This window comes from Pelodiscus sinensis, chromosome 14, assembly GCF_052426305.1.
Source record: "Pelodiscus sinensis isolate ZL-2025 chromosome 14, ASM5242630v1, whole genome shotgun sequence".
NCBI lineage: Eukaryota > Metazoa > Chordata > Testudines > Trionychidae > Pelodiscus > Pelodiscus sinensis.
Genome location: NC_143065.1, coordinates 18,108,004 through 18,134,386, shown reverse-complemented (window position 1 = coordinate 18,134,386; position 26,383 = coordinate 18,108,004). Strand labels below are relative to the sequence as shown.

Genomic DNA, 26,383 nt, shown 5'->3' with positions numbered 1-26,383 from the left:
GTCTCTTCATCTCCCTTCAAACATGGGTCTGGAGAACTCTTACAGCAAGTTTTGCTCCCTTTCTGGCTGCTGCTCTTCCCCAATACTGCCTCATAAATTGAGAAAGTGTCAAATATTTCCAACCACTGATAACACCCTCTCTATAGCCAATAGACTGAAGCCCACACTTTCTTCCAAGAAAGTAAGAGGGGAAGAGAAGGGCAAAACAGGACCCTCAGCTCAGGAAAGCAGCAGGACTAAAAAGTGGTAGTGGATCTATTATTAGTTGTGTGTGTTGAAGTGCATAGACATGTGTGAGGGAAATACAATCCTTTATAAATTATGGAGCTGGGGGACAGAATTAAATAATCTGCTTTGAGGGATAGTGTAAAATTGATCCCTTTGAGCAGGGAAGAGTCTGTCCTTTCCCGAATGTGAAGTATCTCCCACCACCTCCTTTCTAAATAGGCTCTCCATTTCTCCACCCAGGTAACTTTTTCGTCTTTTCTCTTATATTAAGTTAACTTACTTTAGTTCCAGGAGGCAATCCCTCTAGTTGCTTGGGTTTCCTGAATGTCCGATGGTGTTGTGTCTTGTGATCCATTTTTTCTTTGCATGTCAAAAATTGCAATCTGCACTTAGTACAACGGTATATTCCCTTTTTCTTTTAAAAATAGAAGAAAATGTCCAGTAAGCAGGAATCTTCTGATGAACTTAAGCTGCCATCCTATCACATCTCAAATAATAATGGACCTGGGTCTTATTTTAATAATACTGTATACCAAACCAGAAAGTGAACAATTGTACACTGCTTTATAATACATAAGCACTATGTACCAGTAACATCCAGGTTACCAATTCAATTATATTACAAATAAAAGATAACTACTTGATAATTCTGCATCTGGTTCCACAAGAATCAGCGGGTGTTTTGTCAATGATTTCAAAAGGAGTAAGGCTGGTCAGCATAACATATCTAAGGGTACGTCTAGACTACAGGCTTTTGTTGACAAAGCTTCTGTCGACAGATACTGTCGACAAAGCACGTCTAGACTACATTCAGTTCTTTCGACAAAGCAAGCTGCTTTGTCGACATGGCAGTGTAGACGCAAAGGACAGTTTAGATGCAATAACGCCTTCTGTCGACAAAAGGCATTATTCCTCATAAAATGAGGTTTACCAGCGTTGACAAAACTGCTGAGTTCTGTCGAAGTTATGTCGACAGAACTCAGCGGTAGTGTAGACGCAGGTTTAGTTTTGTCGACCAAAGTTCCCTTTTGTCGACAAAACCCTGTAGTCTAGACACACCCTAAGTAAATAGATGACAACTTATATATATTCTTTCATATAATGTACAGAGGTTTTTCAATAGGTGCCCACCATCACTGCTAATGCAAGTTATACAAAGAATTCCTCACACCTCAATATACTGGAAAATCTACCAGTGAAATATAATAATTTACTTAAAAGAATACAAAAGAAATGGCCCAAAGCTTTATACAGTAAATATTTTCCTTGCTAGTATATTAATAACGTATCTCCAGTATTTTAAAACATAACTTCTCTCCTTCTCATTGGTCACACAATCAATTAAGCTATTTTTATGGGAGAAGATGTAAATTAGCATATTACTAAGTTAATATTTGCTTTTTGATCATGAAGAGACAAAAAGTAACAGCTACTTACCTGATGCCTCATGTAATGGTGCATGTATGGTGCTCCAATTTTAATAACTTTGAGGCAAAATGGACAAAGTAAATGTTTTGTGTTTTCATGTACAGTTCTAAAATGCGTTTCTACATCTGAAAAAGCTGAAGATCTGTAACTGCACACCTAGAAATAAAAGTGCAGTTTAACCTCCTGAGATCAGCTGACTTGCTTTTTAAAAATTTTATTTAAAAAAAATAGGTGTTTTAAATATAGTACTGAAAACTCTGAGGTACCTGGCAAACGTATGGCATTTCACCTGGCTTATGATTGTCTTTCATATGTTGCAAAAGAATTTGCTCTGTTTCAAAGGATAATTCACAGATTTTACAAATAGCTGGAAAAGAACAAACACATAGTCTAAATGTATACCTTGGATTTTGGGGAAAGAAATGCAAGTATAAACTGCTATGTACATATATACAAAGAAATTACACGTGTAAAAGTATTAAATAAAGAGATGACAAACTGAAGATTTAGTTTGCTTTAGAAACTTACTTTAATAGTCTGCAGACATGACATCTGCTGATTGAGGTGGGGACGGAAGGGACAAAGGGGGCAGTTGCACTGCAGCAATGGCCTGAACCCTGGGCCCTTTAAATTGCCATTGAAGCACTCTGTGTGGCTCTAAAGGCAGGCGCTGGGAGGGTATGACGTGGTGCACTCTGGGTAGCACAGAAGGCTGGCTGCTGAAGCCCTGCCTTCCAAGGCCTTGTCCCTTTCAGGAGCACCGAGCCACCCTCCCCCCACACCTTGCTCTTGGGCCAATGGAGGCTGTCGGTACTCTTGAGTCAGGATTTCCTGGTGTGATGCACTGTCTTTTAAAATACAAGAAATCTGGCAACGGAGAGCCCAGTCCTATCATGCACAGCCCAGGCAGCTCCCATTGGCCTGTTTCTGACCAATGGGAGCTGTGAGGATTGTGCTGGGGGTAGGGACAGTGACAGAGACCCCTTCCCACATGCTGGCCTGAGCCTGCCTGAGCGTCCTACTAGGCCATGGGACACTGGTGACCCAGAGGATCATGGTGGGCCGGATCCGAATGTTTGGCAGGTCGGATTCAGCCTGTGGGCCAAATTTTGCCTGCTTGCTCTAACTTCTGTATTTATTTTCCCCTTAAAATTTTTTTTATCCTGCCACTATATTTGCAAATTACAAATCAGCCAATAGCTAAAAATTTTAGGATCACAATGATTAAAACACAAAGTGAACAAACTTACTAGATGACTCATAAGGAGTGTGTGTACTTTCAATGTGGCACTGCAGCTGGAAGGGTGTGGGAAACTGACGATAACAATGCTGGCAGGTGGTGTGGCTTTCCCAACTTTCACTGCTCTGCTTCTCAAGTTCTAAATGGTGTTTCATGTGGTTCATAAACCTATTAAAAATAGTGAACAGGTGCACAAACTAAGCTTAAACAAAAAACATAACTTAACAAATTTGATATGAAGTATGTAAAGTGAAGCCTTGAAAACACTGTTGAATATGAGAACTTTCCAAGTGACCTGTAAAGAAACTTATTGTTCTTATGATTTCTAAATTATCAAAAATTTCATAAATAGATGATACAAAAAAATCTTTCAACAGATTAACATTCAGGATATCTTTTGGTTTAAATTAAAAGCACACTACTGTATCAAATATATTCTTCAATATAGAAAATCTATAGTATTGTCATATTGGTTCATAGTCATATGTCAGAAAGACAAGGTAGGTAAGATATTTTATTGGACCAACTTTTATTGGTGAAAGAAACATGCTTTCAAATTACTCAGAACTCTTCTTCAGATTACCTAATGGTGACCTGATAAAGGAGCTCTGTGCTAACTCTCACCACCGAAAGGTGGCCAAATAAAAGATACTACCTCACCCGCCTTCTCTCTCTAACATCCTGGTACCAACGCAACGAAAACACTCCATATCACAATATGTCAAATGCTTTCCATATTTCAAGAAGGAACAGTCCCTACTACAAAGATCTTATAATCTAATGAAGAGAAACAAATGAAACAAAATAAATAATCTACAGACAAGTTAACACAATTCACTCTAAGCAGCACAGCAGAAGTGGTTTTCAAAAGTGACAAACACCAACAGTACACCAACCTTACAGTGAAGTACAGTGAGGCTATACCTTGTATAAGAGATTCCCTCCCCACAGACATATTGAAGGAGTTGTATCCCTGAGTAAAGGGGGGGGGGGCAGCATGTGCCTGCCCTGTAAGCCCCACATTCCAACTGAAAAGTTAAGTCACTCAACAGAACAAATTCCATCCCCCTGAATTCCTCTCTACTTTCAGGAACCTTATTTAGAGATCAGTTTTGAAGTACAGGCAGTCCCCGACTTACGCGGATCCAAAGCCGCGGGGGAAGCCGGCAGCGGGACAGCCCAGACGCCCCGCGGCTGTCCCACTGCTGGCATCCTCAGAGGCTTTGCTCCCCGTCTCCCTGGTCTGCTGGTCTCCAGGAGACCAGGGAGACTGGGAGCAAAGCCGCGGAGGACCCAGGCGGCGGGACCGCGGTGCGTCTCGGTCCGCCGCCCGTGTCTTCCTGGTCTGCTGGGGTGGGGGGGGGGGGTGGGGGGCACAGCTAGTACGCCCCCCCCCCCCCCCAGCAGACTAGGCTTTTCTCCGGACGCCTGTGGCAGAGCAACTGGGGTGCTGCCAGTTGGTCCCGCAGCGCTGCTCTGGGCGCTACTGGTCCAACCCAGCAGCACCCCAGCTGCTCTGGTCCTGATTCAGCCGCTGCTGGTCAGTTTCAGCAGCAGCTGACTTGGGGACGCTTGGGGTTCTTAAGTTGAAGCTGTATGTAAGTCAGAACTGGCGGTCAGTTTCAGCAGCGGCTGAATCTGGACGCCAGTTCCGACTTACATACAGATTCAACTTAAGAACAAACCTACAGTCCCTATCTTGTACGTAACACGGGGACTGCCTGTACAGGGAGGAGGGGTGGCATGTTATACTGTTTGTACAGTAGAATCTCAGAGTTAATGAACATGAGCTCTATGAACAGATCAGTCAACCACGCACCTCTTTTGGAACTGGAAATACACAATCAGGCAGCAGCTGAGACCAAACAAGCAAATAAAGAATTACAGTACAGGTTGGACCTCGCTGGCCTGGCATCCTCAGGACCGGACGGGTCCCAGAGGAGGGATTTTTCTGTATCAGGGGAGGTCATTTAAGGCTTCTCTGCCAGCTTTGCCTCCCACACTCTCCCCCACCCCGCCCACTTGAGCCTCACACTTGCTCCCAGGATCCCATATTGCTGCAGCACACCAAGGGTACGTCTAGACTACATGCCTCTGTCGCCAGAGGCATGTAGATTAGGCTACCAGACATAGTAAAATGAAGCGGCGATTTAAATAATCGCCGCTTCATTTAAAATTTACATGGCTGCCGCACTGAGCTGACAAACAGCTGATCAGCCGTTTGTCGGCTCAGCGCGATAATCTGGACGCGTGGGTGTCGACATCAAAGGTATTTGTCGACCACCCAGGTAAGCTTCCTGGGATGAGGCATGTAGTCTAGACGTACCCCAAGACTCTCTGATTCTGGAACATACATGGTCATGTCATAGATGTTGCCAGAGCAGAGAATCCTGGATATCAGAGGTGCCAACCTGTACTGCATTGAACATAAGCTGCAGGTTAGACCTCCCTGGTCCAGCACCCTCAGGTCCTGACCAGTCCCAGATGAGGGATTTTGCTGGATCAAGGAAGGTAATTTCTAGTCCCTCTCCTTCCTCCCTCCGTCACAACCTGGCCCCCCACTCATAGCTTGGCTGCCAGCCTCCCAGCCACCTCCCCTCCTACCACCAAGACCCTTCTGGCCCCGCTAGCAGCCCGCTGCCCTGCCAGACTGCAGCCCTCCACTGTGACTCTCTGGTCCTGGAACATCCATGGTTCTGCCAGCTCTGAAGGCAGCACACAAGTGACAGTGGCAATCCCATGACCTCCCTATAACAGTTTTGCGACCACACATTCACACAAACACAATCTTCTTTGGGGTCAGGACCCCACGGTTACAACACAGTGAAATTTTAGGTTTAAACAGCTGAAACAGTGAAATGTACCAGTTTTCAAATCCTATGGTTATGAAATTGGCCATAATGATCCATGAACTTGGTACGGCCCTATTCATGGGCCTTCAGAAAACTCTACCATAGGAAACTTACTACAAGACGCATGCTGAGGAAACCAGCTAATCACTGGGCAATGAAGTGTGCAGATGATATACAATCAAGGAGAGTGGTAAATAATGACAAGAACAGTTGAGTTCTACAGAGTGATCTAGATTACTTTGTGAGGTGGTCTCACTTGAACAACCAGTATTTAAATAGAGCCAAATGCAAGATCACATCTACAAACAAAAAACTGTAGGTCACACTTACAGGTAGGATAGTGATAGAAATGTAGCCGTGTTAGTCTGGGGTACCTGAAGCAAAATGCAGGACAATGTAGCACTTTAAAGACTAACAAGATGGTTTATTAGATGATGAGCTTTCGTGGGCCAGACCCACTTCCTCAGATCAAATAGTGGAAGAAAATAGTCACAACCATATATACAGGTAGGGGGACTGAATTTTGGAAAGCCTGTCTCTGAGAGTACATCTACACAGCAGCGTTATTTCAGAATAACGTCAGTTATTCCTAAATAACGTACTGTCTGTCTACGCAGCATGGCCATTATTTCGAAATAATGGACTTATTACTCAAACTTCTGTAAACCTCATTGTATGAAGAGTAAGAGAAGACAGAGGAAGAATGCTCTATTTTGAAATAAGTGCTGTGTACACACGCCCACATTCAAAATAAGCTATTTTGACTTAAGCTACGCAATTAGCATAGCTCAAATTGCGTAACTTATTTTGAATTTAGCCCTGCTGTGTACATGTACCCTGAAAGAGTATCATGATATAACTAACTGAATATGAACTCTCAATGTAACGTGGCTGATAAGACTACTAACAAGATCATTGGATGTGTAAGCATGGGAATATTGGGTAGAAAGAGAGAGATAATATTATTACTGGATACTTCCATGAGGCTATTACTGAAAAACTACATCCAGCTATGTTCCATGCTTGAAAATGAGTGTTGTCTAGATGGAAATGGCTCAAAAATGAGCTACAAGAATGATTCAAGGTCTGGAAAACCCATGTTACAACAAGAGATGAACAAAGCTTAATTATATAGTTTATCCATAAAAAGTTTGAGATTACTTGATTATAGTATAAAACAACATACATGCGGGAAAAGATTTCTGACACTGATTGCCCTTCAATCTAGCAGATAAAGGCATAACAACAACATTGCACGGCTGGAAACTCAAGGCAAAAATATTCTGATCAGATTTATAAAGTGCAAATTTTTACAGCAAGAATATTTAACCATTGAAAAAAACAGCCTGTGGATTTGATGATGGCACCAGCATGGTCTGAAACATAATAATTTTTGACCAGAGGCCACTTCAAAAAATTTTGAAGTAGCCCTGGGCCACCCCGGAAGGGGTGGGGCCTAAACAGGAAGGGGTGGTCTGGGGGTGGGGGAGACCCTTTGCTCCCCACTTCCCACTAGGCACCCATGCCCTGGAAGAGACTTGGAACACTCCCCCACCCCCAGGCTAATCAGGGCCAGAGGGGTGCATGAAGCTTCCTACCACCCTGAGAGGAGCACATGGCACTCTTAAGTGCCAGGGGCTCCTCACAGGGCCGGGGCAGGGTGAAGGAAGCTTCACACAGCTCACCCACCCTCAGCTCTCACTGGCTTAGGGCGGGGGAGGGCTCAAAGCCTCCTCTGTTCTCCCCTTCGCCCTTCAAACAGCATGTGGCACTTCAAAGCGCCATGTGCTCCTGCCAGAGCAGGAGGAGGCTTCGGGCGCTCCCCCGCCCCCAGACCCTAACTGGCCTGGGGGCAGGGGAGCAGAAGGGCCTCTGCGAGCCAGATCCACTCACTTGGCAGGCCGGATCCAGCTCATGGAGGCCCTTTTGCCCACCCTTGAGCTAGGGAGTCAATGTCAAGGCAGTACTTTATGGATCTTTAGACCTGGGCAATAAAATTACAAATAGCAAGAAGGCTTGATGGTGGTTTAGCCCCAAAGGTAATATAAATCAGACCAGTTATTAAAAACAGAAAATGTAATAAGAAATAATGAAGAGTTACAGGACAGTCAACAAAAAAATATTGGCAACTCCCGATTTTAACATCGATTGGGAAATAATAATGAGAGCAGCAGTTACCAGTGACAGGATACTTGCTTGCTTGGAATGACAACTAGGAAGATTCTAGAAAGACCTGAATACTGGTGACTGGAGGGCACAGCTGCCAGCACCTCTGCAGATCAAGTAACTTTGAGAGCCAAGGGAATCCCAGATTATTTCATGCAAGAAGGACAAATCCCAGGAAGAAGAAAACATTGTTTACTCTATCTTTGGAAGAGACTCAAAATCACAGAATACTAGGACTGGAAGGGACCTCAAGAGGTCATTGAGTCCAGTCCCCTGCCCTCATGGCAGGACACAGTACTGTCTAGACTATCCCTGATAGACATTTATCTAACCTACTCTTAAATATCTCCAGAGATGGAGATTCTACAACCTCCTTAGGTAATTTAATCCAGTGTTTAACCACCTTGACAGTTAGGAAGTTTTTCCTAGTGTCCAACCTAAACTTCCCTTGCTGCAGTTTAAGCCCACTGCAGTTTAAGCCTCAGAGGCCAGGAAGAACAAGTTTTCTCCCTCCTCATTGTGACACCCTTTTAGATTCCTGAAAACCACTATCATGTCCCCTCTTAATCTTCTCTTTTTCAAACTCAACAAGCCCAATTCTTTCAGTCTTCCTTCATAGGTTATGTTCGCTAGACCTTTAATCATTCTTGTTGCTCTTCTCTGGACCTTCTCCAATTTCTCCACATCTTTCTTGAAATGTGGTGCCCAGAACTGGACACAATACTCCAACTAAAGCCTAATCAGTACAGAGTAGAGCAGAAGAATGACTTCTTGTGTCTTGCTCACAACATACCTGTTAATGTATCCTAAAATCATGTTTGCTTTTTTTGCAACAGCGTCATACTGTTGACTCATATTTAACTTGTGATCCACTATAACCCCTAGATCCCTTTCTGCCGTACTCCTTCCTAGACAGTCGCTTCCAATTCTGTATGGGTGAAACTGATTGTTCCTTCCTAAGTGGAGTACTTTGCATTTGTCCTTATTAAACTGCATCCCGTTTACCTGACCATTTCTCCAATTTATCCAGATCATTTTGAATTATGATCCTATCCTCCAAAGAAGTTGCAATCCCTCCCAACTTGGTATCATCTGCAAACTTAATAAGTGTACTCTCTATGCCGATATCTAAATAGTTGATGAAGATACTAAACAGAACTGGTCCCAAAACAGACCCCTGTGGAACACCATTTGTTATACCTTTCCAGCAGGATTGTGAACCATTAATAACTACTCCCTGGGAACGGTTATCCAGCCAGTTATGCACCCACCTTACAGCAGCCCCATCTAAGTTGTATTTGTCTAGTTTATTGATAAGAATATCATGCGAGACTGTATCAATGTTCACTTAAAAGAAAATAAACTACCACAGGTTGAACATCTCCAGTCCAGCAGAGAATTTGCTAGACCATGGGAGGTCAATATTGACTAGCACAGTGGTTCCCAAACTTTTCGGCATCACGCCCCCTTTTTGATTTTTGAGAAACCCTCACACACCCCCTCTCCAAAAAATAGCAGCAAAACTTGGGGTGGGATTGACGGGTGTGTGTGTGTGTGGCTGGGTCGCCTCATGCCCTCCCCCGGAAGTTCTACATGCACCCCAGTTTAGGAACCCATGGCCTAGCAGCATTACCAACACTTCCACTGCTTCCTGGGTTCTTAGGAGACATTTTGGGGTAAATTAGAGTTAAATAACAGCACAGAACACTGAGAGTCAGAATTGGTAGCTGTAAATAAACTGGAACCACAGGAAACTTGGTCACACCCATGAAAAGTGGACATCCAACTAACTAAAATCATACTGAACCACAGATGTTGTCATGCCGGAGTAGAGAGGTTCAATCTAAAATATTTTGTCACAAGTTAATTAGAAAATCAGAATCTGTAAGTCAACTAAACAAAGTATCATTAAATATTGTTTTCATTTAAAAAAAATTGTTAATTTACATTAGTATATGGAATATTACTGATTATAGACTATTTCCAAGATGAGCTAAATAGGAGGCTCTAATTTTTATAGTAAAACTATTATGCACAGAAAAAGGCAAAACAACTTTCTTCAATCTACATCAAATACTGTTTACAGTTTTTAAAGATAAATGAAAGGGAGGAAATGCCATAGCCAACAGCAACTATCAAATCATGATAGCAAATCCTTTGAAGGTCTGACAGCATATAATATTTTCCAGCTGCTTAAAAGATAAATTACTTAGTCATTTTATTTGTGACTTAGTTTTTAAGTGTGTATAATAGCAATTTTAATGCCTGCAATTATAAGAACCATTTGTTTTATTTAACGATATAGGTTTAATGTTATCACAAGCCGTTCATTTTAAACTTGCAGACTGTGCCCTTTGAAGGCCCAGTCCATTTTTCAGTTTTACATTCTGCTACATCAGCTTCCCTTACAAGCATTTTATGAAAAAGAACCACAACCTTAACTGCCAAAGCAATTGTGATACAAACTGGCCTACCTATTGAAACAGCTTATGAAAGCTTTTTGTTGTATTTGAAAGTAAAGTTATTCCATCAAATAACAGTTTTTCCACTGGTTACACCACCACCAATTACTCATCGCAGACCCCTAAAGGGAATTATACTGAAATGTACTGTTAATGTCATCAATCTGGATGGCAAATTGTAAACAAGTAACGTGTTACCTCTTATACTTCCATACTACTACATCCAGACTCATTAAAACACACAATGCTCTGTATCTTTTAGGTATTAATATTAGCCATTCTAATTTGCAGGGCTTGGCAAACCGCTGTTTCTACTCAGCACGGGTGAGTAGATTTCAGCCGGTCATTCTGTGCGCCCCATTCACCGGTGCTGTGCACATGCGCAGTGCTGGTCTGGCACATGCGTGGCGCGGGGCTGGCGAGTAGCTCTTGCGGCAGTTTGTCGAGCCCTGCTAATTTGTATAAAATTTTAAGTTATAAACATACACATGTAGTGAAAAATAAAAGTTTAACTTTACTCTGTAGTATAGTGGCAGGCAAAATATGACTCACGAGCTAGACACAGCCTCCAAAACATTCAGATACAGTTCACCACAATATTTTGGGCCACCAATGTCCTGCAGCCCAGTGGGACTCACAGGCAGGTTTCTTGCCTGCTGCACCCCCACACACAACGCTCAAAGAACCTAGCTGCTGAGGCCAGCACTTGTGTCTCTGCACGATGTGCATTCCTTGAGGAAGTCTCCACACACTGCCCCCACAGCACCGTCCTACGGGAGCTGCTTGAAATGCATATTGCACTCAGAGACCACTGCACCTTCCCCCCAAGAAGCCATGCAGTGACACTCATGCTGGCTGCAGCAGCCAGCCACTTTGAGTGGCATATGGTGGTTTGGCAGGCACGGAGCCTGCACGAGGCTCCCACTGGGCTACTGGCCTAGAGCCACCTACGGGAAGCACCTCCCAGCCAGAGCTTGCATCTGGAACCCACCTCCCACCCCAACCCATGCCATAATCCCTCCTGCTCTCAGATCCTTCACTCTCTCCCACACCCCAACTCCCTGCCCCCTGGTCACAACCCAAATCCTCTGCACCTCCTCCTATGCCCCTCCCTCAAGTCAGAATTCTCTCCTGTACCCAAAATGCCTCTCGGATCCTGCACCCCAGCCCCTTGCCCCAGGTCACAACTCTCCTTCTTCACCCAAGCTCCCTCCCAGACTCTGTCCTGCACGTCAGTCATCTACCCAGAGCTCCCTTCTATATGCAACTTCTATCTCAGACCAAGTACCCCCTGCATTAATATCATAGAAATGTGTGGCCATTGGCCACTTACCAAATTCTTCAAGTGGGCCCCCCATCAAAAATTATTGCCAACCCCTGGTGTAGTAACTTTATAGCATTAATTTTCAAGTTAAGTCAAAAACATGAAATGCATCTTTACAATCCAGATACAACTGTGATGGCATGATTTTTATTTTTATTACTAGCATATAGTATCTAGCAGGTACAGAAGTGAATGTTTAGATACCTTATGTTATTCTTAAGAACTTTCAAACAGCTGAAGCACTTAAAAGTGGTATGAGTCTTCTGTTCCTGTTGTACCCGATGGACATCACCTTCATGCTTTCCATAATAAAAATCATTAACTAACATGATCAATTTTCCTTTCTCAGTTTCAGCAGTCTTACTTGGTGTACTTGAACATTCTGTTTTGGCCATTCCCAGAAAGACGTTATTTACCATATCTGGACAACAGTACTGAAAAAGAGACACAAGTATAAGTTACTAAATTGACTAAAAATTATAAAATCCCTTTTAAAATCCACAGAGAAAAGGTATACCTGCTGCATTTCTCTTCCCATTACTTTGGGACATGCCCTGACTTTGCTCTTGCCCCTTTATCTATTCTGGATGGTATCTGCTCTTGCATTGTTGAGAATACATACAGACATAAGGATACGATTTAGACAATTAAAGACTAGCATTTTAAAATACAGACAAAGGGATTTTTCTTTACTGTTTATATAAGACTACCAAAAATCATAAGACAGAATGAATACCTTGTTTTATATGTTGATTAAAAATATTCTGAAATGTACAAAAATATTCTGAAATGTACAGCACAATTCAAATTTCTCCAATCTTCATTTTATTAATTAGAAAATTATTCTCCCTCCTAATGTTAAATTTATGCTGATTAAAACAGTTGCTTTGTAAACAAAATATCTGTGAACATCTTTGTTGACAACTATGAAGAAAACTATTTTTTTTAAATTCTGATTGTCTCAAAAATATCTGTATATATATAAACCAATTGATTAGAGAAGATAATTGATAGTAAAGATATCAGAGTTCTTTCCCAGTTCCATGAATGAATTCAGAATATGTAAAGTCATCTAGACTCTACTAGATGGAGGTAACATCTACACATCTAACAGAAATACACTAATTCCTCATTTAACATGTGCCCGCTTAACACGTTTTCACGGTAGCACGATTTTTTTTAGGGAACATTTTTTTAATTACACGACCGTCCCCGGAATAACACGATTTCTCCAGCCGGCCCATTGCTGGGGGCTGCATGGGGCTTCCCCCACCTTCCTGCAAAAGTGGCGGAAGGTTTGCCATTCGCCGCGCCGTTCCCCGCTGACTCCCCCTCGCCAGACACCTTGCCCCCTCTCCTCCGCCCGATTGCAGGTTGGCGGCTGGGTTTCCCCAGCCGACCCATCGCCGGCAGCTACACGGGGCTTCCCCTGCTTCCCTGCAAAGTGGCGGAGAGTTCGCCGCGCCATTCCCCGGCGACCCCCCCCTCGCTGGACGCAGTGCGGGTCCTGGCAGACCTGTCATAGGGGCATACTTCCAACCCAATCCTCTTCTCCTCCCCCAGAGCCAAACACTCTACTCCCTGCTGTAACCCAGTCCCCTTTCTCCCCCAACCTTATGTCCTGGTACCAACAGACACCACCGCTTGAAATGCAACCCCCCCTTTTTCCATTATTTTCAATGGGAAAATTGACTCCGCATAACACGTTTTCACTTAATACACTCATTTTCTGAAACATATCTATAGTGTTAAATGAGGAATTACTGTATTGCAAAACAAAGTATTTTAACCAGGTGGAATTCTGCGCCACTGGGCATGTACAAAATTCACATCCCCTGCAAAATTCTTTGCTTCCCTATAGAAAAATGTCTATCGGACAGGAAAGAAAAGGGAAATCATGCACCACTCCCTTGCAGGTCAGGTACATTGTTTCAGTTATCCAAAGGATAACTGGCAGAGGAGTAAACCACTTTAGGGCTGGATACACTCCAGCTAGTGACTCCTACTTTGCTACATCAGTAGAGTTTGGATCAGCTGCTAATCCCAGCTGGGATGGAGGAAGAAAAGGACTGCACTTCTTCCCCTGCAGGGAGTGGCGGGGCTGTGTCAGACCACACATAGAAACCTAGAAACCTCCACCAGCTGCATGAAGCTCAGCATCCTCCCCTGCTTCCTGCCCCATCACTCCTCAGCTGCAGGGAAGAGGGTCACTGCATTGGGAGGTGCTTCCCCAGACCCGAACCCCCATGTATTCATACCTCTCATACCAAGACTCTCCCGGTACATCCAGAACCCCCAATCCTCCGTATCAGAACCCAACACCACTGAATCTCAACCCCTGCATCTGGAGCCCCCCTGCACTCAGACCCACTACCTCTGGACCACCACCCCTGCACTCAAACCACCTCCAACTCAACACCCCATCCTGATTAGCCCCCTTCTTCTGAGCCCTCATATCCAGACCCCCATGCCATTGACACCCCCCACACCAAGCTGCATCCAGAAATGAAGAGAGAGTCTAGATTCAAGGGTACTGAGACCTGCACTGGGCTCAAACCATGCTGTATAGATCAAACTGAAAATCCCTTCAACATGGCAAGGTAGGTGGCTCTAGTGCAGGATTTCCTACTGCCAAGGAGGACTTATCTAACCTGGTCTGAGCAGGAGAGTTCCAAGGGGTTCAGCCATGTATCTTCCATGCAATGAGGTGCAAAGACTTGAGGTTTGGGTGGTGTAGACAGCTATGGTTCTGTGTGAGAGAGGCCTGGGAAGAGCAGAAATGGGATGAGGATCTCAACTGACATGTCAAGCAGGGAGGTGTGCCCAATGTTGATAAGCCCAGGGCAGTGCTCCCTCTAAACTGCAGAGCAGCACAGTTTCACAGGTGATTAATCAGCCTCACCCAGTCAGAGGCTGGGGCCATGAGAATGACCTGGGCTTGGGCTCAGTCTTGTCCGATCTTGAAAAGTACCTTATGAATGGGTGGTATGGGTGGAAAAGCATAAAGGACACGTTCTCCTCAGTTGAAGAGGAATTCATCCATGCAGGAGCTTGGACTGAGGTTCTGGAGAACTGCTGGCACTTTTTGTCATGCCGTGTTACAAAAAGATCTACATGGGGCAGTCCCCAAGTCTAGAAGATTGACTGTGCGACATCCAGGTGAAGAGATAATTAGTACATATGAAAAGAGTGACTGTGACCATCTGCCAGCTTGTTTTGTACTCCCAGGAGATATGAAGCCTGCAGGTGTTTTGAGTGTTCTACACAGAAATCAGGGCTTCCTGACCCAGGGAACAGAAGCATGCATTCTGGTATATTGATATAGAACGTTACTGTTGTATTGTCCATCAAGACAATACACAATGATCTGTCAGGTGGATAAAGAAAGGCTTGGCATCCCAGGCGCACCGTTCTAAGGTCCAGATCTGCTGGGGACCAAAAGACTTGAATTCTGAGGTCTCCTAAGAAAGCTCTCCATCCCACGTCTGACGTCAGTCACTAGGGTCCACGATGCCTGTGAGGACTCCAGAGCACATTTGCTGCTGGTCCAGCCACCACAGGAGGAAGTCTAGTACCAATGGGGTAATGTTACCAGCCTGTTCATACTGTGTCAGGATGGGTGATATGCTGACTCCAACCATTACTGAAGAAGTTTGAGCCTTAGTTTTGTATACTGTACCACACACGTGCATGAGGCCACGTGACCCAGCAGCTTCAGGCAAGTCCTGGTCATAGTGGGGAAGTTGTCGGAGGCCCTGAATAATTGCTGATATTGCTTGAAACCTCTCTACTGGAAGATAAACCTTTGCTTGGGTTGCCTGCCTTAATTCCGGAGTCAGCCCCATTTCCAGGGCAGCCAGTGTGCTGCTCCCAAGTGGGGGGGAGGGATCAGGGTGACCCTTATGCTGCCTTCCTAATGGCAGAGCCAGCTCAATTTCCGGGTGCGGGGGGAAAGGAGGACAAAATGAAATGTATCCTTTGGGCCAAGGAAAAAGTAGCTTTTGTTTCACTGAGGAGACCTAGATTGTTGATGATAGTTCTGATAAGGTTCATGTGGGCCTCTACTTGACTCCTGCATTGGCCCTTGATTGGTCAGTTGTCTAGATATGGAAACACGTGCACCTGGTGCCTGAGGAGGAAAGCAGCAATGACTGCCATGCATTTTGTGAACACTTGAGGAGCAGAAGATAGCTCAAAATGGAGCACTGTGAATTGATAGTGCATGTCGTTTATTATGAGTCTTAAATAGTTCCTGTGATCAAGATATGGACGTCTCATCCCTCAAGTCAAGGATGGCGCACCAGCCCTTCAGATCTAGGGAAGGAATTACGGATGCCAGAGAAAGCATGCATAACTTGAACTTCTGTACAGATTTGTTGAGTTCCCGCACCCTTGGCTTTTGGTACTAGGATGTAATGGAAGTAAAACTGTGTTCCTGAGGAGTCCCTTATACTGCTTCTCTCATTAGGAGGTACTGCACTCCTGAATTAGAAGCTGCTCATGAGAAGGGTCCCTGAAGAGCAACCAGGACTGGGAGCAGGAGGGTGGGATGGAAGAGAACTGGAAGGAGTATCCCCTCTCTACTGTGCAAAGCACCAGCTGACTGGAAGTAATTTGGTAGCAGGCACAGCAGAAAAAAGTCGAGACAAAAAGGTAAGGTGGAGTGGATCCAGAAAGGTGACTGGCACAATCATCCTTGACCATGCCTTCAGAAGGTCTGCTTATGGCCTGTTGAAGACTTGGGTTGGCCTGAGCCTTGGTCTGATCATGGAGGCTGCATCTTCTGCCACTCCTGTTCCTCCAAGGCCCATCTTGGCAGCCCTGAGCTTGGCACAGGTGAGAATAGGTATGAGGTAAAAAGTGCCTGTGGCAGGGGTCTGGCAGCATAGTGACCTGAGGGTTGCTCTAGAGTCTTTAAGGCTATGGTCTTTTCTGAGAAAAGAGAGCCATACCCTCAAATGGGAGGTCTTGAATAGTCTGTTGGATCTCATAAACTAGGCTTGAAACTTGATGCCAAGCCTCGCTGTCCATGGCTACACTGATGGCCGTAACTCTGATGGTTGGGTGAGCAGCATTCAAAGCAGCTTTAGGGCTGCTCTTGATATAAGCCTCCCTTTCTCTACAAGGGCTAAAAATTTAGTGTGGGAGTCCTGGGGAAGCAGGCCCATAAATTTAGTCATTGCACTGCAAGAGTGGAAGTATCTGCCAATAATGGCCTGCTGATTAGAAATGTGCAGCTGTAATTCACCAGTTGAATACATCTTTCTACCATTCATCATTTTGCCTTGTTTCTTAGGGGACAGACCCTGGAACCTGTACCACTCATTCTGGTAGACTAAATCGACTACTAACGGATCAGGGGGAGGATGTGTATAGAGATGTTCATATCCTCTTGATGGCACAAAATAACATCTCTCGTTGTGCTTGGCTGAGAGTGGCAAAGAGTCAGGGGTCTCCCACATCTTGGTGGCATCCGTGATTGTTCTGATAAGAGACAGAGCAACACAAACCAGGGTGCAGGAAGTGAAAATATCTGCATCCTCTACCTCCTCCTCTGCCTAAATACGAAGGCACTGGACCACCTGCCTAAGAAATTGCTGTAGAACCCTGTTATCTTTCAGAGCCAGGGCAGGAGCCATACGCATCAACGCTTCATTCCAGGAAGATAAGGAAGTGCCCAGCAGGGGCAGACGCTCATCCGCATCCATCACCTATGAGTCTTGCATAGTCCTCACATCAAGGACTCCCTTTGCTCTGCTGATCACAGGCACTTTTAGCGCTGAAGGAGGGAACTGGAACTGGTGCTGGAAGACTAATGGTGCCAGTGCCAGAGACCCTGATGGTGCCATAGCTGAAGGCAGTGCTGGCACAGAAGCAGGCACCTGTGTCAGCACCAGTGCCAAAGAGGACACAGATGCACAGGGCAATGCCAAAAGTAGTAGGGTGGTGGCTGGCTGCAATGGTACAGCGCCAAAGCTGATGGTGTTGTTGGGGACTGGCACCAAAGCTGATGGTGCCAATGGGACAACAAATGTGGCCAATATGACTGATGATGCTTTGGAGTAGGGTCCTTGGTGCCGAACTTGGCTTTGATTAAAACCCAGTTGAGTCCAAAAGGGCAACTGTGTGAGGGACTGCCACTGGGTTAGCCAAGGTGTCATGTAATGGTGCAAGTCACAGTGACCATAGACTGTCTACTCCCACTGAGGAGGGACCTGCTGTAGATGAACTGTGCTCTTGGGCTGCTTGAAAAGCCTCAGGCATCAAGAGCACACTGATATCTTCTGATGGTTCTGGTGATCAGGCCAGCAGCAGGGTTCATCATCCTTCAACTTCAGCAGAAGAAGATTCCATTGGCTTAGTTGCCATGGCTGGAACAGGGTTATGTTTTGATTTTTCACTAACAGGAGGAAAGGAAGAAAGTACTTTTCTTTTTTGTGAACAGCGTTTTTCTGGTTTACGCATTAGTACAGGCAAAATACGAACTCCTCTACGGGTCAGTAATTTGTAATAATTTTGGATTCAATTCTTTCAGAGTCTGAACTCCTGTTGCATACGAGTTCAGGATCATTAACACTATACATAAGGTGCTAAAACCCTCACAGAGAAGACAATGACCATATCCGTAACTGGTGTTCTTCGAGATGTGTTGCTCATGTCTATTCAAGCAGGTATATGTGCTCACCACATTCACTGGTGCCAGAAAATTTTCCCTCAGCAATATCAGTAGGGGACCAGCTTCAGCACTCTTGGAGTGATATGCACATGCCACCGCACACAGGGATCCACCGGGCCCATCCATCCCGCAGTTCCTTCTTGCCAGAAACTCCTATTTGGTGTGACATGTGCAAGGGGTGCTGGACACAGTCCCTTACAGAGACTGCTGAGTGAAAAATTTCCAGAATCAGTACATGTGGTGAGCATACACACCTACTTGAATGGACATGAGCAAGCACTCGAAGAACTGAGTTACACATGCCTATAAGATTTTTATTTACACATGACTAAGCAAGCATGTAACCTCTAAAAAGGACAAGGAACAATGAAAAACGAGTGAAAATGAATCTCATTTTGCTCATTTCTTTTACATTCTTCTTTGCTCATGGGTGTGAAAAACATTCAGCACCTCAGAAAATTAGGCCCACGGTGAAAACATGCAGAGTGCAGACAATAAAAATGTGGTCCCGTTTTAAAACTTTGTTTTAATTACTTTTTACAAATACAAAAATATTTTACCTTCATATGATTTTTTAAAGGATCCATAAGATTGAAATGAATATTGCATTTTGGACAAGCTCGTGGAAAAGGTGCGCCATTTTTAACATTGCTTGATGTTGTATTAATACCTGTAAAATGTGAAGTGTACATTAGGACTCCAAATTCACAGTCCATCACAAGAGTAATTGCAACAAAGCTTCTTAGAAATCCAGCAAAATACACTGTTTAAAATGAAATCTCTTACAGCTCAGGTGGTAGTGGTGGTTGTAATTAAAGACTGAATTCCGTTATTATAACTATCCTTTCTTTTTGGTGACAACTTGCATACAATATTACTGTATGTCCAAAATACTCTAAGAGTGGAAGAGATAACAAGAGATAGTTGATTTTCCTAAGATTCTTATACAGCAGTACTACATTGTAAGAGCATAAAAGCCCTTAAGTTAATAATGTTCATATTTTCCTCTCCATTATTCTGGGTATAGGAAAGCATTTAGAATGTGTGTTTTGATCCCAAGAGCATCAATTCATAGAGGAATGTTTATATTTTACACCATGATCTCACCATCAACTGACAGTGTTTAGTCTGATCACTTCTGGAAAGGAGTTCCATGCTTTGGTTGGTTAGTGATGAGAGAATACTGTTCTCCCTGCCTGGTCCAGGTTGAAACTCTCTTAACCAGCATATTGATGTTGCAGGATCAGAGAGTCCCAATGGAAGGCCAGCAGTAAGAATCCCAGCAGGGCAGTGCATGGCTCACAGGGAGCTGATGGCAGAGCCAGTCAGTGTATGGCAGCAGGGCTAGGAGACCCGGAGAGTGGCTGCCCACGGAGCCCCAGCATGTGATGTGCAGCACTGCTCACGGAGACGTGGCGTGGCTCACGCAGCTGCTCAGGAATCCTTGGTGCATGGTGTGCGCAGCTGCCTGGAGCCCCAGCACCAGGCTGCCTGGTGGATAGGCAGGGCAACAGGGCCAAGGAGGAGGTGGGGAGCTGTCTGGGAGGCCAGCAGTTGGGCCACAGGAGCCAGTGGCAGGGGTCCAAAAACGACCTCCCCTGGTCCGGCAAAATCCATCATCTGGGACCAGTCAAGTCCTGAAGGTGCCAGACCAGTGTAGTTGGAATTTACATAATCCATGCTGACATAAGATATCTTTAAGGTTCATGGAGAATAAATAGATATATGTCAGGCACCTAGATTCCCATTCATGAGAGAACAGTCTTTTCTCTTTAAAATAAAAAATTGCCTCCTGCTAATTAGTTTGCCTTTAAATGTTGGAATAGCTTATCTTTATGAATATTGCTTATATCTGGGCTTAAAGTTATCTTGCACCTGACAAAATCAAAGCCAGCTACCTCTACAGGTGACCTCCTGCACACAGTTCTATCTGAACAAAAGGAGGAATAAACACAGGAGAGGTGGTTTTTTTTTTTTTTTTAAGAAGAATACATACAAGCTATTTGAGGTCAACTGTAATCTAGACTATGACCAAAGGTTACATCAGTGAACACACCACCTTTTAAGAACCAGGCAACATTTTTCAATTAAAATATTTTTGGCGGGAGGAGGCAAAAAATGAATAATTGGTCAACAAAAACATTTCATAAATTCATGTAAGTCTTGCCAATTTGTTTAAATAAATATTGAAATTTAAGGCTATTTCAAATGAAAAACAACAAAATTGCTATAAAAGGAAGGAATTTTTGCTTGTGGGAGCGGATTTCTGCAGTAGCAAGTCCAAATTGAAAATTCCTCATTCTGAGAATCCTTGCAGTCTTGGTTATTAATCTTCAAAAAAGGTACTAATCTGCTATTCTGTTTTTTAATAAATTAGATTCTAAAGTAATGTGATTAACTATAGACCACTACATTATAAATATTCATATTTTCACAACTATTGAACCAGATTATTTTATTCTGGGCTTGCTTTATAGAGATCAGACCCTAAACAAGCCAAGTCTAAAAACTAAATATACTGTAACATTTGTAAGACTCCAATGCATATTAAATAGAGTACAGGTTGAACTTCTCTGATCCAGCACCCTCTGATACAGCAATATCTATGATCCAGCATTATTTTAGTTTCCCTTAATGTAATCTGCTTATTGTGGGTGTGGCCACGTTTCTTGATGTTCCCATAATGTTTGCATCTGCCAGCCCTGGCTCTTAATAGTCTATGCTGTAATTTAGTTCTAATTTACTCTTAAATGTCTTCTCAGAGCCCAGCAAGCAGTGGAAATGTTGGTAAAGCTGCTAAGCATAAGCATGTTTTTTATGCTTTATCTACTAGTATACTTGTGCCAATACAGTACAAAATTTTAACACTAACACTTTATTATGAAGAGAGCTGATAAGCCTGGTCTAGGCATAGACTTATATAAAGTGTCTCAGTACAGTCATACATTATTAAGCAGCATTGCAAGCATTGTTCCATTTATTCACCTAGAAAAAATAAAAATAGAGACCTATTCATTACAATATTGACTTCCTGTGGTTTGGCAAATTCTCTGGTTTAGCACCCATCAAGTCCCAAGGGCGCTAGACTAGAGAAGTTCAACCTGTATTAGAAAAAGAAAACATCTTTTAAGGCATATGCACAAGGGGAAGGCAGACCTGTTGAGTTAACACTGCCTTAATTTCTGAATCTTAATTATTCAACACTGCATTAATGCTAGCTTTTTTCCATGGAACAGATACATGGATTTAACAGCTAGACCATTTAATCTACCCTACCTTTTGAAGAAACATTTTGTGATGTTGTTACTGTTGGAGATTTAACTGATGGTGACACAGCTGAATTGCTTCCAGCACCAACCTCATTAGGCTTCGGCTTTTTTGGAGTAACACTGCTGGCTTCAGAAGCAGCTGGACGTTTAGACACAAAACCACTCTCATTCAGACCTATAGCAGTTTCAATTAAAGAACCTCAGTTTCTTCATAGTATATTATCAATCTCTTACTGACAAGAACTTTTTAATGGATACACAAATCTAAACAAATAATAGTTATTAAAAACTCCTCTACACAATAAAGTAATTTATAAGTTAGGAAAATTATGTTTGGTTGAGTCAGCATCAATACTTTGAAATCAATGCGGTGTGAATGGGCAAGAGTGGGAGAGAATGGGCAACAGACTGCAGCCCCCTCATTTCTTTGGGGACTAGTCTTTCTGATAGCTCTTCATATAGCACAGGCTTACTTTGTGTGTCTAGCCCCAAATGCCTATAGCATTAGTCACTGCAATGCATATCATTTGGAGGCACCTTAATTCTTTTTTTCATCAGAATCTCTCTCTCCTCTCATCTTATCCTCCCTTGCCTCTCTTTTACTTAGCATTCAGTTTTAGTTTATGTATGTATGTTACCTCTGCAAAATGTATGATTTCCAGTTTGTATACAAGATCTTATAAATAGAACACAACTTTTATAATTGCCAACTATCCAGATAATGGTACTCTTTCTGGAAAGAAATTCTTAATTGTCCTTTGAAGGAAAAAAATTGCTTCCAAAAGATTGGAAGTCTGTTAAAAGTAATTGTTTGCTAGCGGCCTATAAAAATGCTAAATATTGAAAGTAACTTTCAAATACATGTAGTTAAAAGGCCTGATTAGATCCATTAGAAAAGCTGTATGTCTTTTTTCCAGTGCCAAGCTTCCCTAAAGTCAGAAAGTCTGGCACTGGAAGATTAACCCCTGCTCAGGAAAACCACCCAATATCATTGACTCAATGTAATGGTGAAAACAGGAAATATAAGGTATGGCTGGGAAATCTCTACATGCCAATAGCTTTTCCAGGATGTCAGTACAGTCCCTGAGGACCACTGGAAACTACAATAAATTAGACACAAATTTCAGACTGCTATAATCTATACTGGGGATTGGACAAGAATAAAACCACCCCGGGCACGCAGGGTGAGAATAAAAATATAAGTCCTGTGCTTTCTTTCTCAATTCACCAGCTGCATTTAGCACATCTTCGGTAGAATCGAGAATCTACCCTTTAATCCAGTGGTAAGCAACCTGTGGCCTGTCTGCCACATGCAGCTCTCTGGGGTTCCACCCGTAGCTCGTAGACCCCCTGGCTGTCCCTCTCCTCTACGCACTTCTTGCACACTGGTGCTCCGCAGTTCTTGCTCCTTCCCCTCCTCCCAGTAGGGATGTCACACTGAAGTTGACTAAATGATTAACTGATAAGCCTGGTCTTATCTGTTAATACCATTGACTATACACACTTCTTTCCGTTTTGCTGCCTCTGTATCAGAAGCAGCAGGAGAGGAGAGGAGGCGGAAACAGGTGCCCATGGGAAGCCAGCTTTTAAGCCACCTCCCCATGTGCAACAGATCCCACAGAGCCATCTCCCCCACTCCCACACTGCTGCCTCTGATAAAGAGACAGCAGGGCAGAGGGTGAGGGGGGCAGGTAGGAGCTGGTACACGTGAGAAGTCAGCTTTCAAGCCAGCTGCCCGTGTGTATCAGTTCCCATGGAGCTGCTTGTCCCCCTGTGCTGTTGCCTCTCTATCAGAGGCACAAGTGTGAGGGGAAAGGGTAGGCAGGAGCAGATAAGTGTGGGGGAGCCAGCTTTTAAGCTAGCTGTCTCCCTCCCCCGCTGCTGCCTCTGAGGGACAACAGGGAGGTGGGAGGGAGGTTAAGGAAGGCTATCATGGAGCAGCCTCTGTCCGTGCAGAACTCAAAACCCACCGCAAACATAGGGCTGTTGCTGCACTGTGCAGGGTGACTGGGGGCTTCCTGGGAGTGGGCCGGAGAGTGCACTGGGTACCTGACCCGCCCCTCGGGGACTATGGAATAGTTGTGTAATCTCTAAAATTTGATGTGGTTACAAGATTATTCAAGTAATCGTTATCTAAAGTCCCTACCTCTCAGCACTTTCGGAGCATGCAAATCACCTGATTTGTGCTCCATCCCTGCTTCTTTCTCTCCCTCCCAGATCTTGAACAGCCATGAACAGCTGATTTGCAGCGTTCCAGCTCTGGGAGGGAAGGCGAGGTGCAGGGACAGGAACAGAGCACAAATCAGCAGATTCATGTGCTCCAACAGCATTGCAAGGGAGGGAGAAGAGCATTGCAAGGGAGTGCAGGACTCCTGTGCCTCAGTGCGAGAGGAGGAGAGGGAACAGAGGGAGGACCCTAGGGGACACAGACTGCTGCAGCACACTGAAGTGAAGGAGGATCACTCATGCCACCTACCTACCATTCCTGGCTGGCCATCCTGGCTTTAATCTTTCCTTACAAACAATAAAAGGAAAGCTAATCTCACATAGAATTGTTAATCATCTCATTATTTCACAAACAATTAAACTAGGACTTCAAATGGTGACACCCTCCTAAACTGTAACTGTGATTCACATTAATCACCACTTGTACAAGAAGTGATTGTACTCTATTAGCCACTCTACTGGCATCATTAAGCATGGACACTTGTCTAAGGGTATGTTTAGACTATATGCCTCTGTCACCAGAGGCATGTAAATTAGACTACCCAACATAGTCAATGAAGCCAGGATTTAAATATCCCCGGCTTCATTAAAATAAAAATGGCCGCCGCGCTGTGCCGGCTCAGCTGATCGTCAGCACAGTGAGAGAGTCAAGACGTGGATCGGTCGACAAGGGAAGCCTTTGTCAACTGTTCCTGTAAATCTCGTTTCACAAGGCAAAAGGGAGCTGTCGACAAAGGCTTCCCTTGTCGACCGATACGCGTCTTGACTCACACGCTGTGCCGACCATCAGCTTGAGCCGGCACAGCATGGCGGCTATTTTTACTTTAATGAAGCCGGGGATATTTAAATCCCGGCTTCATTGATTATGTCAGGTAGTCTAATTTGCATGCCTCTGGCGACAGTCTAGACATACTTTAATGGACAACGTTTTTCCCTCCATTTCTCCCCTTCTCTTTCCCTCTCCATCTCCTCTCTTTCTCTGGTATTTATTTGCAACATGGACCTCTTTACTCCATTCATCTGAAGAAATGGGTTGTGCTCACAAAAGCTCATGATACCATCTACATTTTTGTTAGTCTCTAAGTTGCTACAGGACCATTCAGTTTAAGCTTGTACAAGAAGAGATATTCTGTTGTAGTCAATAGTTTTGTTAAAGATATTGTGGATGTTGTGGGGGTGCAAGTACAAAAATTGTATGCAGTGCTGGAGCAGTGTCAGCCCCAGGCTATTTTAGAGACTTGGTGGGTAAGATAATATCTTCTACCAAACCTACTTTTTTGGTGAGAGATATAAACTTGATCTTACACAGAGCTCTTGTACAGCCTGAAAATTGTCTCCCTCATCAACAGAAGATGGACCAATATAAGATGTTATCTCACCCACCCTGTCTCTCCAATACAAAGATTCTAATGCCTGTGGAAACTGCCTACATTATGCTCCATACAAATGAGAATGTAATTAATTTTCAGTGAAGGCTTTTATATTTTATCAGATTAAAAAGCTGTTTTGCAGTCATACTTTCTAATTATTCAAATCCAGTCATTTCCTGAAATGTTATAAGTGAACCTGTTAAACATACATTTCCAATCCAGTTTGTACAACTTTTCTTCTAGGTGATTAAAAATTGCTGAATCAGATCTAAGTTGTACATTGGATGTTATCTTTCTCTAGTGTTTTTGTTCACTTATATGTTCACTGCTAAGTATGTATGAGCTGTTTGCTCGAGTTTGTGTGTATTGACTAGCAATGGCTGTTGTGCAACTGGTAACAAATTTGTATTCTTCTGTACCATTGAATGTATTTGTACAATGGGCCTGTAAACAACAGCGGATACAGTTCTTGTAGATGTAACTATTAGATGGATTTTTATAAATGGCTATGGAGGTTGAACCAACTGAGTGAATCCTCTTATAAAATACCAATTTTTTCAGTCATATTTGTGCCAGAAGAAAATCAAATTTTAATATAATTTTTAACATTTCCTACCCATATTGGAATGTTTTCTTTGGTTCTACATTACAAGAGTCAAGTTAACTCTATTAAGTTGCATCTTTTAGAATAACCACCTAAAGAGTAGCAGATTTTGTTGACAATAAATAAGAACAGAATTCAAATGCACACTAAAGAACAGCTGCACTTATACTGTGAAAAATACTACTTTAAACAAAGAAATTCTAAGCACTGTGTAACATTAAAACAAGTTGCCAATCTGAGAACTAAGGATTATTATAAGGCAATCTCTAATTTACATGGTCTTAACTTTGCAAACACAAATACACATGCTTACCTTTATTTCAGTTAGACTACTCATGGTTAAGGCTGCAAATCTGTCACATAAGGGAAGGATTCTGTGACCTCCGTGATTTCTGCAGAGGCTAATGTGGCTGGCCCAGGGAGCCTGTGGGCCAGCTGCACTGGCTGGTGCTGTCTTGGGCCACTGTTTCTCCATTCCCTAGCAGCAGCAGGAGTTTGAGTGTGGGAAGGAGTCTCAGGGCTGGGACATGGGAAGTTC

General features: G+C 43.6%; 1 protein-coding gene across 6 annotated transcripts in view; it reads right to left on the bottom strand.

The window, feature by feature from the left end:
• Positions 1 to 26,383, bottom strand: part of ZNF280D (zinc finger protein 280D) — a 133,210-nt gene that overhangs the window by 56,486 nt on the left and 50,341 nt on the right. For all 6 annotated transcript variants that reach the window (XR_012895788.2, XM_025190091.3, XM_006112482.4 and 3 more), the window contains 7 exons: positions 21,653 to 21,820; positions 18,937 to 19,046; positions 11,905 to 12,134; positions 2,907 to 3,064; positions 1,923 to 2,023; positions 1,666 to 1,812; positions 509 to 643 (listed from right to left, as the gene is read on the bottom strand). Coding sequence is in view for 5 of the 6 variants with exons in the window: in XM_025190091.3 (XP_025045876.2) it covers positions 509 to 643; positions 1,666 to 1,812; positions 1,923 to 2,023; positions 2,907 to 3,064; positions 11,905 to 12,134; positions 18,937 to 19,046; positions 21,653 to 21,820 (1,049 nt within the window). In the remaining variant the exon portion in view is untranslated. The remainder of the gene's footprint in view (positions 1 to 508; positions 644 to 1,665; positions 1,813 to 1,922; positions 2,024 to 2,906; positions 3,065 to 11,904; positions 12,135 to 18,936; positions 19,047 to 21,652; positions 21,821 to 26,383) is intronic.